The following is a 15,832-nucleotide window of genomic DNA, read 5'->3' on the forward strand; positions in this document are numbered from 1 at the left end:
AAATAAAATCGTGGAAACGTTTAGGGAAACAGGTTCCGTCTCTCCAAAGAGAAAAGGAAAATATGTACGGAAAAAGAAAACCACACCTACACAGGATCGATTACGAATAAGCAAAAGCAAAATTAATCCGCAATTATCGGCTCTTGACCTTAATAGGGATTTGAGACCAACGGGAGTGTTTCTGATAACACAGTTCGTAGAAGTTTATTGACAGCGGAAAAGATAGCTCGCAAACGTAATAAGAAGCATTTGCTGAAAAAGACTTCAATGGGAAAAAGGACATAAAGACGGAGTATTGAGGTGTGGAAAAAAGTTATTTTTTCAGACCAGACTTATTTCTTTGTCCAACGTAAGAAAGTAGCCTACATTCGTCAGCAGATGAGAAAACTACTACGCCAGCACGCATGCAACAATCTCCCAAACACCCGGCCAAAAAGATGTTTTGGGGATGTTTTACACATGAAAGACCAGGAATACTTATGCCTGAGGATGGTATGATGAAATAGAACCGATACATTAACATATGCGAAAGGAAAATAGTCCCACTTATACAGAAGAACCCACGACTCATTTTCCAACAGTGACATATGTTAGGAAAAGAAAGCACACATCACACGTAAAAGAAAGCAACAGTTCTTCAAAAATCAAAAAAAATTGAGTGCTCTCGTGGCCAGGGAATTTCCCCGATCTGAATTTCATTGAAAATTTATGGACCATACTAAAAAGAATACTTGGGAAAATTAAATGTAGCACAAAAGCTGTCCTTATTAGTTCAGCGATACAGGTTTGGTTTCGAGATGAAGTGGAATCAATGCCAAAAAGGATTAATGAGGTAATCAAAAACACAGGAGGGTACACAAAAAACTATTAAATTTGAGTAAAGTTTGACTATTAAACATTTCATCTTTTAAAAATAACATTTTTTGTTAAAAATACTGTGTTCGGATTAATTTTTTGCCACTGTAATCTAATGAAGGAACGATTAACTATTAAACAAAAAAAAAAATTGTACAAATCATATAATATTTAAGTAATAACTACAATTAAAGATATTTAATTGAAAAGACGATAAGTAATTAAATGCGAACAGCAACGCATCTATAGAACATATACACTACCAAATTCCTGGGCTTTTCGACAAAAGTTCCTTCAAAACTACATATATATATATATATATATATATATATATATATATATATGTTTATGAAACAACAGAACAGACAAAAGCAAAGTGTAGGACAAAACAGGCAGAAGTTCCTTTTGTTTAACATTAATCAAATTGTATGTTTAAAGGTTTGGGGAGTGGATTGTGATCGGTAGGAAGACGTTAGAAAATGGTATGAGTATATGAACACACATCTTACATTTCACCCCTAAATGAATTTCCTCAACGTCAAACCGGTCGAATATTCATTAGCAAAATGCGCATAAGCAAACGTACTAACTCAGAAACACAAGTTAACGCAATGGAATTAAACTGTCGGTTAGTTATAAAATTTTAATTTTATTCAATAGAATAAAAAAAAAGAAATAAATGAGAATAATAAACTATAAATATTGTTAATTATATACAAATGTAGTAAATTGCTGGATTTTAACTTGAACTTTTTAATTACATTTCTGTGGTTACTATCCCATTAAAAAATATATATTTTCCCGATATACCCGAAATTAATAGACCCGATATACAAACAGGTGACGCGCATGATAAGTAAAAACGCATTTATAAATTCGATTATACATAAATGTTTTTATACCTGGTGTTTCATCCTGCGCAAGCTTAATCCCAATTTCTTGAAAATACCGGTAGATGTCGCCTAGTTTTTGTATTCGCTTCTGATTCCGAAACGCATAAGTTATTACTGAGGTACGGCCGATCATAAACGTTTATCCATTTTTCAGCGCAATAAAGTTGTGTTTCTTTATGCCGAATCAAAAAGTATTACCGTAACTAGGCGAGAATTTACAGTTCATTTTAACATTCGACAGACTTCAGCAAAGAAATACCGTTCTCCGTTTATACCGTAAAAATATGAGGAAAGGCAACATAAAAGAAGAGAAACGATCTAAAAAAGCTCCCGTTCGTTCTAAGGAAAATATCGAACTAACATGAGCTGCGATGCGATATAATCCGAGAAGATCTACACGTTAAACTTTACGAAAAATGGGAATATCTGGTCGTACAGTACAAAAAATGTTACGCAGTAATCGGGAGCTGTTTCCATACAAGTAACTGAACCGCACAAATTAACATAACCTACCAAGAAAAAACGACTGGGAGTCTGCACAGCGGTCGGAAAGAAATAAGGATGTTCTGTTCAACACTTGGTTTTCAGAAGAGACATATTTTCATATTGATAGAACTATTAATAAACGAAATATCCGCTTTTGGGCGACAGCAGCACTACAGATTGTGCGTGTAACTGGGTCTAAAGCAACCGGCTGGGCAGATTTATCCAGTCATGGATTTGATAGGACCAGTGTTTTTCGACGATACGGTTAATTCCCATGCCTATTTGGCTACGTTAAGGAATGATTTTTTACCCGACAAATTGCTTGCTACTGAATTATCCTAAGTACTCAAAGGTTTATGAAAGATGGTGCAACCTTTCACACCGCAAACGATGTGTTAGATTTTTTTGGTAGATTCAGTTTTTGGTAATCGCGTAATTTCAACTCTCTATTCGGGCTCCCATAACGGAGGATACTTTTGCCACCTTTCGGCCCGGATTTGAATCCTTCTGACTTCTCTAAGGCGGTATATAAAAGAAAAACGTGTCCCTTTTGGACATGAAAATCTTATAGAAATGCGTGCCCGGATAGTTCAGTTGTGCAAAGAGATTCAAGAGAACTTCTATCGTAAAATCATCAGAAACGTACACACTTGGCTTGAGGAGGCTGCTAAGCGAAACAGCGATCATATTGAACATGACATGCAGTAAAACAACTTTCCACAAACTTTATATTTGGTACGTAAAATAGTAAATTTATTAAATTTAAAAATTAATATATAAACAAAAATTCACACGGGTGAATTTATTGTAAGCAACCACGTACCTGAAATATTAACATATTACACAGACAATTTCACCGAATGTACGCGATAAAAAAATATTTATATTTTTCTACCGAACATAATCGTAACGAATTATTTGAAATATATTAAATATGCGGTTATTGGATTTCAATAAACCGCACGTTATAAGGAACGGTCGATCCAAGTCTGTTCCCGATTACACGTTTACCGATAACATTTACACTTACATCTGCAACTACGTCAGGCCTAGCAAGCCGATACAAGTAATTACATTTGCATATGCACGCACGCGCGCAGATACACATACACCCACCCAGACACGGCAAAAGGCGGAAAACTAGTTGCAGAAAAAAAAAAGTCCCGAAGTCTTACTGCTGTGATAAAGAAAAACTGGATCCATTTGCTTTCTCTGAAAGTAAGTAACAATATTTGCCCAACAATTATGACCCGGGTGAATGATGTAGCGATCCGAGGACTATTTGCATTTTCCTGATATACTGACGTTGAAAAGCACAATCGAATCGGTTAGTTCTCGCCTTATATTCTCAAATAAACCGGCCGTGGAATTATAGGTCATAACCACAGTTCACAGCTACTATTCGGTAATGAAACAACAAAAAAAAACATTATCAAAATGTCCCGTTTATAAATAAGGATAAATTATATGGAAATAAACAAATTAATCGCAAACCAAAGCTGATGATCCTGCGGGATTCATGATGCGGAGATCTATCCTGAGGCCGGTCCATAGCGCTATGAACATATTCATTAGCCTATAAGATTTCGAGATCCTAAGAGACTTTATTTTCTCATAAAATGTTTATAGTTTTTTCTGTGTTCTGCACCTTCCAGCAATGTTTTCATAAACCTCATGAAATTCCCTAGACAGTTTAGATTTCCTATTCTAAAGTTTTCTGATTAAGCTTCTATCTCGTTCGTTCTTCTCTTTATTACTTTTCATCTGTTCATTATATCTTCATTTATCAAACGATTCTCATAGATTAAATTTTTCCAGTTTTTCAAGTATTCCTTTTTTTAATTTATACGAACATGCATTTAAAAAATTTCACAAAACGCTTCAAATCTAACTCCATATCGAAAAAGAGCATTTAAAACTAAACAAATAAAATATATCTGAGTTCATTCCTAAGATAATAGCATCCAAAAATATTATAGATTTAATATAAAATACCAAGAGATTGCGTAAGCAACTTTAAAATATAGAAAACGTCTCCGGTTGATCATCGAAGTTTAGAGTTAAAGGAAATTTTTACAACGGGTTTATGATATTTATTAACAACTAATGACCGTAACAGTCCGTACATTTTTAGGATTAAAAAAGGCTGTGAAATGAACAGGCAAAAATTTGGCTTAAAATTTAGTAAAAAATATAGAAAAAATACACGAACGGAGTACTATTAACATATAATATGTTTGGTATGTCTTGGGTAATACTTTTTAAAAAAACTTTCTAAATCATGATAAATGAACTTAGATAATGTATGAAAACACACACACACTTCATCCCTCCGGTACCCGAAATAAAAACACCAGTATTTAAAGTTAAAAAAAAAACGAACCATTAGTAACAACAAAATCTTCTATTAGAACAAGAGATGAATACCAAAAACCCTAAACAACCATGAAAGTAGTTTCTTCTCTTCTTTTTAATACTCGAGTGAAAGACGAAATAATAAAGACAAAGAGAAAGATGAAAGCGAGTGAAGAAGAAAGGTTGAGAGAACGAAAAAGAGAGAGGAGTTGAAATTAGAGGGGGCGGGAGAGTCGGAGAAATATACACTCTTTCCCACAGACGTGGAATGTGACCCCGGGCATCTGCAGGCGGTCGGCGGCACGCCTTGCTTGCTTATACTTTACTTGCCCACCGCAGTCAACTCTGGACGGAAATAGATTCTAGCAAAACTGAGAAATACTAGCACAGCTCTCGCTACGATAGAACACTAAATACATACAACTAATACAGTTCTTCCACTAAAGTCAGACCCTAAAATGTTCGGTAAACATAACACAAAATAACCCTACTAATAGAACAGTACTATAATTATACAGTTATACTGAATGAATTTAGAAAACCCTGTGTATATTTTTTCTTATTTTTTTTAAAATTACGTTCAATTTCCTTCAATAACCGAAATAAATAAATTAAGATTAAATAATCTTCAAGATATCAAACTGTAGTGTACGAATACAATGATTGTTTTTTTAATAATGTATTACAGAACAGGATAAAAGATATAAAAGAAAAACTATAAAATTAAAACTATATTCTCAAGAACTAGTATTTAAAACTACCGGTCTATAAAAAAATAAATAAATAATAAAGTTACTCCCCCATAAAACCATCAGTAAATGATGATTCAGATAAATAAAAATTGAATAAAAATAAACCAATCCTTGAAGTAAGAAAAAGCAAACCCACAAAATATACTTTGTTCATTAAAGAAAACGATAAAAATGATTAGATATTTCTAAAATCAAAAATTACGATAAAAAGCGAATTCAAACATTAATCTATCTATATTATAATATAAACACGAAGAAGGATTTTGTTTGTTCGGGACAAACAAAAAAAATAAACTACTCGATCAATCGCAACAATATTTTTACCCATATTTCTTGACATAACTGAGGAAATTTTTAGATATATATCTCGAAAAATATACAGGATGATTCAGGAGGATAAGGCAATACTTTGAAAACTCATTCTAGAGGCTAAAAATAAGAAAAAAGTTCATATAAGCTAAAAAAAAGTTTTCGTCGGTTTTGTTGTTAATAAAAGTCTACATGTTTAAAATTTTATTTGTTTTCTGTTGACGTTATTTACATCAATCTTCTTATAATTAAATTCACTACAATTTATGTTTAAAAAATGAATGATTTATTGCCAATTTAACAACTTTATTGTATGTCAAACGTAAAAAAGAAGTGTTTTTTGACCCTATTTTTGGCGTTTTACATGGGATATCTTAGAAACTAAAAGAGATACAGTTCTGGGACTTATTTTTTCGATTTCCCAGCTCAAAAACCATAAGAAACAATTGAATTTACCCCTTAATTGACCTTCCCAGAATTTAAGAAAGCCTTAATTTACCCGGAGGAACTGAAACTCGGGCGAAATCTTTGACCCTGTATAACTCGCTAACGAAGCGTTTTCAGACCTATGTTTATATGAACTTTTTTCTTATTGTTAGCCTCTAGAATGAGTTGTCAAAGTATTGCCCCATCCTCCTGAATCACTCTGTATATAAATATTTACGTGTAATAGTGGAGATTTTCCGGTTGAAGCACAAAATTTAATGAATCAAATTAAAGAACTGTGAATTTTTGTCACTGTGTGAAATGGGTTTAAACTGAACGATTCGAATCAGTCGAATGAATAATATTACAAAAGTAATAAAATTAAATTTACATTAAATAAAATCTATACAATTATAAAAAGAAAAAATGATTGCTTTATATAAGAGGGTATTTCTTACATTTTATCTCGAAAAATATCGAAGAACCAACCGATCGATTGGTTTAACAAATTTTAGTATACATTCGTATTGTACAAAAAATTTTAAGCCACAGACCGAGGACCTTTCAACTTTTCTTTTTCCTGTTTAGCCGCCAGTAATTACCGTTTAGATAATACTTCAAAGGATGACAAGTATGAGTGTAAACGAGGTGTAGTCTTGTACAGTCTCAGTTCGACCGTTCCTGAGATGTGTGGTTAATTGGAACCCAACCACCAAAGAACACCGGTACCACGATCTAATATTCAACGACGTATAAAAAGAGCTGCCTTTACTAGGACTTGAACGGTGGAACTATGGACCTCCAAATCAGCTGATTTGGGAAGACACGTTCATCACTAGACCAACCCGGTGGGTTACAGACCGAGCAAGGACCTAGCTTCCTTACAAGTTAAAATATTAAAAATCATCATTATTTCTCCACCTCCAAAGAGGGTGAAGTTGCAAAATAAAAATATTCATTAAGGAAAAAAGAGATTACTCACTTAACTTCTATATTATATTTCCACCTCCATAGTAAAGGAAAAAGTTACGAATTTTTCGTCATCAAATAGCTGTGTAATTTAGTTACCAACATACTGTCTTTTGTAATTTAATTTCTTTTCAGATTTCTGTAAACCATGAATACGTTAATTGTTATTTATCAGTATTATTCTCACAATTATGAGGATAACGAACAGTGCGGAGTTTGAGGGGGAGGAGCCCTCTGGGTAAACAGGAATGGCGACCGAAGCGAGCTCTGCGGCTCTGAAATAAGCCACGAGGAGCCCCTGAGTTGGCTCCGAGGTTCGCCTGGGCCCTGAGCGGCCAGGTTACACCTAAACGGGCCGGCTAGTATTGAATAATCCTGCTATGGTGATGGTGGTATGGTGTTTATTATTAGGATTAAATTATCATCGGATTAAAATACGAGAACCGGAAAAAAATAATTCGTAGCTGAAACGTTTTATAATAAAACAAACGAATCCGGTTGTAGTAAATTACATTTATTAATTCGTTCCGACATAAACTGTACATTTTCTACATCGATGTTTACACGCTACTAAATTCCACACGCCTCCGTCAATCAAAACTGGGAATCGCATACCGAGATGCGTTGGAACGTTTATAGATACTATGCTGTAATATTCGGAGAACAAAGATTCCATATGATCAATAATCGGATAATCGATGGTTTGTTGTATCATAGAATATTATTTATTCGGTTAAAATAAATAATAAACTTCAAACTAAACTCGACTGCTACAAACGTTAAAATGTGTAAAAATAAAGTTAAAATGAATTAAATTTCGAAACGAGTTAGAATAGATTGTAACTAAACGAATAATTTTCTTAAATTAACGTAGTAAAATTTCTAAGTAGTTATTTCTACAAACTTCAAATAACGTTAATGTTTAGTTACTTAACATATAAAACTCATAACAATCAACTTTAACTGCAGATATTTGATTAAAATTTACATTAAATGTGTGAAGTAGTATAATACTAACTTTAAGAACTGTCTGTTCCATTATCTTACAGTTTATAGGTAGAAACGCACCTGCACAGGCGTGCGAATCCGCAAAGAATCATTGAATAAAATTCTGAAAGGTGACGTACTGGTATATTATCAATGTGAAAGGTAGATGGATGAACAAATTCAAGGACGGTGAACGAAGTACGATAAAGGAGGGGAAAGCTACAGAAAAGGTGGGAGAAAGATACGTACTTACTCCTTTTCTCGTATATGTATTAATAACACTTATAATTAGATAAGGTAACCGCAAATATGATATAGTCTTTCCTTAACAACAAAAAACGATTTAAAACATAAATAACAAACTAAATTTAAAAAAAAAACACGAATTATAAAACTCATCAATTAAATTACATAATCCAATTATATTATAATCGAACAAAATAAAAAGAGTTGAAGTAAACGATCAATAAAAATATTTTCAGTACATCTACTTAAACCTTTAATAAGCGATTTAATATTTCAACACGATATATATATTACATGTATGTGTGAGTGTGTACATGAAGGTAAAACACCTTTATAATAGTGAATTACAATAAAAAAGCTAACAAAGAAAATTGCTAAAATAGATTATTCATATCGTATAGGAAAGGTTTATGTGCGCATAAGCAATAATATGTCCATATTTACAAAGAGGAAAAGATAAATAAAATCCGGAATTTCGCTAAACGAAACTTTATTATATAAATCTGACGGCAGGAATGATAATATTCACTTGCAATAAATAGAACACAAAAGATTCTGTTTAGTTACAAACTATTATAGACTATTACGTTAATTTGAAAGTGAACTATTCATTGCTATTTTTAGAAATTGTGAGTTTTAAGTAATTACGATAAATTTTGTTTGTTTATTAAATTTTTGTTTAATGGCCGATATTAACGTATTTTGTTAAAAATTGTACTATTATACTATTATTATTATTATTATTATTATATCACATAATTTTACTTTGCGTAACAAATGAAAATTTTATTTAATGCAAATAATTTTTATATAATAATGATAAAGAGATTGCATAATCGTATACACGTCATAAAAGCGACTGTACCGCTCTTTATAAGTCTACCTCTATGACAACAAAAAGAGAATTAATACTACTTCCTCACTTGGATAAATATTTCGTTTTATCGGTTTACAAATGGTATTTTAATCGGTTAATTTACATTACGAAACGTTTTCATCAAATCGTTACAACGTCAAACAATCAGATCTACGTCAAAGGAATACCCGATTTAAAGATGAATTCAAAGATGTAGTAACGCGTTCAAACATGATAAATTTAATGAAGGAATATTTCAATACAACAATCCGTAATCTTGAACAAACAGATGAAAAATCACCGTCAACCGCAAAAAAAAACTTATACCGTCCCTAAGTGGGCATATATATTAAAAAATGAATCATTTGGGTTTGCAATGTAAAACAAGGTAAAAGAATTTTGAGGAATATATAAATTCGGAAATAAGGAAAAATAACCACAATCAAAGTTACCTGTAAGCTGCGCGGTCGCGCAATGTTACTGTATTCCCATAAACCGCAAAGAATAATTTATTTCCCGCGCCTCTACAATCATCTGTTATAAATATGTAAGGTATACTCGACGACACGTTCAGTCAAGAATACGGAGTAGCATACACCAAGACTTTCTTACGGGAGTTTATAACTACTATTCACACTAAAAAACATACTATTCAATTATCGGCAGAGTTCATCGCACAAAAAATTGTAGTGATGGATCCAGTGTTTAACTCGGGAAGAAAAATAGAGTAGCAGTAATTCTCAAAAAAGAAAATCACATTCAACTGAAAAACACTGTGTAGCACTAGGGAAGATTTAGGATTACATGATGATTGGAAAAATATATCTATTGTGCGGGATACAGAAAACCTGATTAGAACTCCGTACACAATGCTTCACCAATCTGTCTTCAAAAACGTAATTTTGATGAATTAGCTCAAGAGTTAGAGGATGATGTTATATGATTTAAACAGTTAAATAAGTTTAAATGGTTATCCAAGTATTTCGCAGTCGGTGCTTCAGTAAAAGATTACGATACATTAATCGAGTATTGTTGAAAAAGTCAAAAAGCAGAATGCAATGCCCCCATGTGCAATTATTTCGGAAAAAATTCTGATATTAATTCATAACATCGGGAAGAAATATTTGCCCTGAAAGATGTAACTCACGAGCTTATTTTATTGAGAAAATATCTATAAAAAAGCGTTTTAACAATTACTGATGCTCATCGGTATGTAAAAATTATAATTAACAAACGAAAAACTCAATATTTGGGACAAGAAATCTTTTGGAGTGACACTGTAAAAGAAATCACATTGCAACATCAAATGTATCGATACATCGGCTACAATTCGATTTATCGAACGTGTATATTTGCACGTAGAGAGCAGATTTCCAGATGAACAATTAAAAATTCGGCAAGCATTTGACAATGAAATTATTATGATTTTTGAAAGCAAGATATAATACAGTTTTCCGAAAAGATATTCAGAATCTACGGCAAATAAAAACATTGATATAGAATTTCAATTGGGACTATTCCATTTCTATATGGAATAGTCCCAATTGAAATTTACAATTCTAGCGAAAACTAAACTAGGATTGTTCAAGATTTTTAGCGATACATTAACATTTATCAAAACTCTTTTTTTCTTCCTGTTTAGCCTACGGGAATTACCGTTCAGGTATTACTTCAGAGGATGAATGAGGATCACATATAAGAGTGAAATTACAGTCTTAGTCTTGTACAGTATCATATCAACCATTCCAGGTATGTGTGGTTAATTGAAAAACCCAACCACAAAAGAACACCCGTATCCACGATCTAGTATTCAACAACGCATAAAAATAGCTGCTGTTACAAGGACTTGAACGCTGGAACTCTCGACTTCCAAATCAGGTGATTTGGGAAGACGTGTTTACCACTAGACCAAGCTAATAGGTTAACATTAGTCCAAAATAACCCTAAATTGTCTAACCTTTCCATTCTATACAACATTATGTGAACATTTAAAGCTCCCAGCGCACACAGAGAACTTGGATTTTCTGTTATGATTTCCGTAAAAACAAACTACCGAAAAAGACTCCAAAAATAAACACTTGGGATAATTAAATTACGTTTAGACAACGGACAAGAAGTAGATAAAAATGAAGTTTACAAAGAATGGATTTCTATGAGACAAAATACAAAATGTTTAAAAACTAAAGAAAAACGCTAATTTGAAATAAAACAACTTATCTGACTGTTCTCGTTCAAATATTTATATATATATATATATATATATATATATATATATTGTATACATATGTATATAATACAATATCAAATTTTTCAAAAATTGATTTTTGAATAATTTATTTGGCTACAATTGATTTTTGTGCGCGCAGCTCTGAATAAAAAACTTAACCGTATCTTTGACCATAATAATATAATAAATATAGTACTGAAAACTTTTATGACATTCGCATACGTGGCATTCTGACTGAGGGTAGAATGAAAGATGTCTGCTGATGTACCGAAGATGACGTCCGGTAAAGCCCTTAACGACTAGATAATGAGTGGGTGGCGTGGCAACCGAAACCGTCAGATGGTGGGTGTCTCCCCTAAAGGAGTCAGGATGTATAAATCGGTTGCTATTGACAGTTCTAATGTATGTCGTAAATATATTTTCCGTTTAGTTTAAAGCTTAATAAGACAGCTAAATGAACTGTAAAATATCGAGGTCGGTTTGATTTTATCCTCCAGAAACGTATCGCAGTAAGAAAACTATCCGTCGAAAAATTACCAAACGATGGCAAAAATATTGAGGAAATGATAAAATTACTGAGCAATTATTATAGGACATTTTTAATTAATTAGTCTTTACGAGATATGGATGGTGAATTTTTGTTATATTAAAATTCAACAAAAAAAAGTATCGAGTATGAGATTAAATTACGTAGTAAGAAATAATATTACACAACCCTTGAGCTTGAAACTCATCGGTTTACATTTAATGACTAAAATTGAATTATTATTTCTATCCTGATGCAAACAGTGACTTCACGATGTCTTTTAATCGGCTGGTCAAAGAGTAGCGAATAATTACGAGTATGCGCAATGCGTACAGTACCCTCACGTTCCGTTAACTACGACAATACTCATTGTTTTAAATTGCTGTGTAATAAACAACGTTTGCGTATTGTTTGTGGTTGGCGGGAATGAGTAATTTTCAGTATTATTAGGCAGTTATCAGCACGAGTTAAGTTCGTTTACATGACAGAGCTAAAATAAAAAAAAATAAAATAAACTACAGTATAGTTTAGATTCGGTGACTGAAATAGGGAAAAGCGGAATTTTATTCACTAATGCAATATGAACCGCTTTTAGTTTCGACTAATTACCCAATAGCGAAGCAAAATTTATACTTCCTTCATAATATGTTCCGTAAATCTTAATCGCTGTAATAATTCCGATAAAAAAAATTGCAGTAAATAAAGTTAAATCACTTACCTTTTTAGCATCGTTGTTATTATCTGTGTGGTTTGGCTGAGGGCTGATGGCTCCGCCATTGCTAACTGCGCCACCGCTCTGAGACAATAGTTCGTCTGAACCACGCTGGAAAAAACAAATAAAATAAAATATTAATTAAAAAATTACATTACCGGTAATAAGTAATATATAGACAGTCGTAAAAATTCCAATGATTTTTTTATAGGTTGAGTTACAGGTTCGGTGAAATATGTTTTAGGGATTAAATATACCCGCTGAAAGTTTTAATAGAAAAACTGAAGAGAATAAATGAAAATTCACGGATCGTTTAACTCGGATAAATGTATTTACGGTCGGATAAATTAACAAAATAATAAAAATGCCGACTTAATTATGAAAAACGAAAAAACTATCGCTTTTTTATTGCCGGATTCTCTAAGAGCTGCGGTGTCGGAGGGTTTGGAATTGACCTCTCTCACGAAAGCATACCAGAGCTGAGAGAGAAACAGAGTACGTTTTAATAAGAAACTAATTAAATTTGTGAATTTGTTTCTTGTTGTTCAACTAAATCAACAGAAGTTTGAGTAAATTGAAGAATTGCAGGGAATAAAATTGTCGTCGATGCGCTCAAAAATTCGGGTCTGTGCCCGGACTGTAGGATCAATGACACTGCGGAAATGTCCTTATGTTTGTCCCGGGTACGAGGCTGAACGTACCGGAGTTATTAGAAAGCTCAAAAGAGGGAAGAGATGAAAGAGGGAAACTCGAAAGATTCCATTCTTCATCTACGGGTCAACTGGAAGACTCACAGAGAATGGACTATTGTGGCTGGCTTCCTCAATTTCCTCGCCCTGAGCAGGACGGCTGAAGGGGTATAGTGGACGAAGGGTGGCTAGGGATCGCCTAGGTAGTTGATTCACCGGAGGTGGGCGTATTGGCATCGAGCCGCGGTTAGTTAGTACAGAAATAGTGATTATTTAATGTTGGCTGCCGTCGTTCCGCCAACAGCGAACATTACCTCTACGATACTAGTAGTGAAAGTAAATGTCAAGCGGGACTCTGCGATGGAGATGAGTGGGAGTAGGGGGTCTGTCCGACTCTCCCTGGAAGACCAGACCGGAGTCCATAAACGAAACCGAGTCAGGGATATGAACTGAAAGTCTGAGTTCACTAAGGGAACTAGGAATAAATTTCGTTGTTTCGAACAACATTATTGGTGGTGTGTTATTTATTATTTGCCTCGATTATTTTGAGACATTTACGAAATTGGCTCTGAACCAATTGGTCGATTTACATGCAGAGGCTCTGAATCCACGAATTGGTGTTTAACAAAGCTTCTCCATTTAAAAACAACCAATGAAATGGTTATTCAAGTTCTAGCACATTCAACAAAAAAAAAATACTAAAATCAAACTTAGATAAAACCATCGCTAAAAGGAAAGTAGCCGCAGCGAAAAGAAGTGGATGGACGATATAAATTTCAAGTATAGTACGAAGATAAAAAAATTTCATTTACAGGAAAAGCTGTAGGTCGCCTTTAGATAGCGGATCGCAATGTCGTCCATAATCCCTGGGAAGACCAGAATTTTTTATCTCAGATGGATCAAATACAATACTAATCAAGTAAATATATATTAAAACAAAACAAGGTTTTTCAATAAAAATTAAGATGCAATCTTAAATTACCAAAGGAAAACCAACGCCCATCCTTGCAACTATGTTTATTGCGTATATTTCGATTGGTAAAAGAGCAATCAAGAAACGACTTATTTCTCTACATTTCATTAATCGCGTAAGTTGTATGTTAAATGCCTATACCAATTTGAAGAATGACTGTCAACAAGTCGTGTAAAACCATTTTGGTTATGGTACGTTACATATTTTGGTTTTGAGCAAAGTTTAATCACGTAAAAAAAAAAAAAGTTATTTCCTTATGTCATGCAAGTTTTTCAACTAATTTAAAATATGGAACTCAAATTAATGTTACAGGAAAATCTGTTTATTTTGTAAATGGAAATTTAATGGTATAGAAAATCATTACATCACTGTTATTACAGCTTATATTATAGCATTCGGGGCCACCGTTAGGTATAGCTTCAAAGGATGAGATGAGGATGAGGAAATTTTGTGGCGTGTGAAAATGCCATACCTGACTAGGATTTGAACACGGGAGCTTCGGATGAAAAGCAGAAGGGCTACCACTTGCGCCACGGAGCTGAGCACCGTTTTACACCTATTTTTTTCTGTATTACATCAATGAAAGTTTTATAATATTGCCGATTGTTATATTAGGAGTTTTTTTTTTTTAAATATAATTTTAAGATAAATATGAACATGTATAAATTTGCTACGGAAACTATGTGAAAAATGTTAAATTCTAGTGAAATAAAATAAAAATTTCGTTTTAATAGAACTCATCTCGTTCGTAAACTGTAACATTACAATACAAAATACCATTTTGAGTAGATATAATGTGCCGAAAAACAGTTTTTGTTGGATTATACGTAGAAACAGATAACCCTCTGATTAAGCGGGATGCTGGATACTTACGTTACCGGAGTGTCATAGGCTATATTGCATAATTAAATATTTTTTTTTTAAATCTATCACTTAATTAATCATTTTTGAAAATAAAGTCATCTCATCTCTTTATTCTGAACGATTCAGGAACCTCGAATCTTATACGTGTGAAGCTGCCGTCTTAATAGTGTTTTTACACGACTGCCTAAAAAGAAGGTATTTATATTTAGAGTGTATGTATGTATGTTTGTTACAACGTAGCGTCTCAACGGCTGAACCGAATGTCACTCGCATGCTCTTAAATTATGCGATATTATTAATTATCAAAAAATAAAGGGTAACAATCCCTTTTTTTCTTTTTGACAGTTGCGTTTTTTAATTTACAATATGTAATCTCTTGTTTAATTTTAAGTTTTTAAATATAAAAGATTTTATAACGGACTTTCTATTTTACCTTATTTTAAAATTTTGTTAGATTTTACGCTTTAATAATTATTTTTTCTCGTTTGATTTTTTTTTAATGTAAATTAAAAGAAAGAAAATATTTTCGTTATTATACGATAAATTTGGAAACAATAAAAACTGAAAGTAACCATTGTAACATATGGCTAAAATTACAGATATTATTCTAAAAAAAAACTGCAAAATTTATTTTACTGTAGATAACAAAGTACAAAGAAAAGTAGTACTTTGAACAGAAAGACGTCGCAATAAAAAATAAGGTCTAC

General features: G+C 32.8%; 1 protein-coding gene across 7 annotated transcripts in view; it reads right to left on the reverse strand.

Annotated features, from left to right (window-relative positions):
- Positions 1 to 15,832, reverse strand: part of heph (polypyrimidine tract-binding protein 1 heph) — a 974,461-nt gene that overhangs the window by 290,494 nt on the left and 668,135 nt on the right. For all 7 annotated transcript variants that reach the window (XM_075379895.1, XM_075379893.1, XM_075379896.1 and 4 more), the window contains one exon: positions 12,606 to 12,710. In XM_075379895.1, the coding sequence (XP_075236010.1) occupies positions 12,606 to 12,710 (105 nt within the window). The remainder of the gene's footprint in view (positions 1 to 12,605; positions 12,711 to 15,832) is intronic.

The sequence above is a fragment of the Lycorma delicatula genome, chromosome 12, assembly GCF_047948215.1.
Source record: "Lycorma delicatula isolate Av1 chromosome 12, ASM4794821v1, whole genome shotgun sequence".
NCBI lineage: Eukaryota > Metazoa > Arthropoda > Insecta > Hemiptera > Fulgoridae > Lycorma > Lycorma delicatula.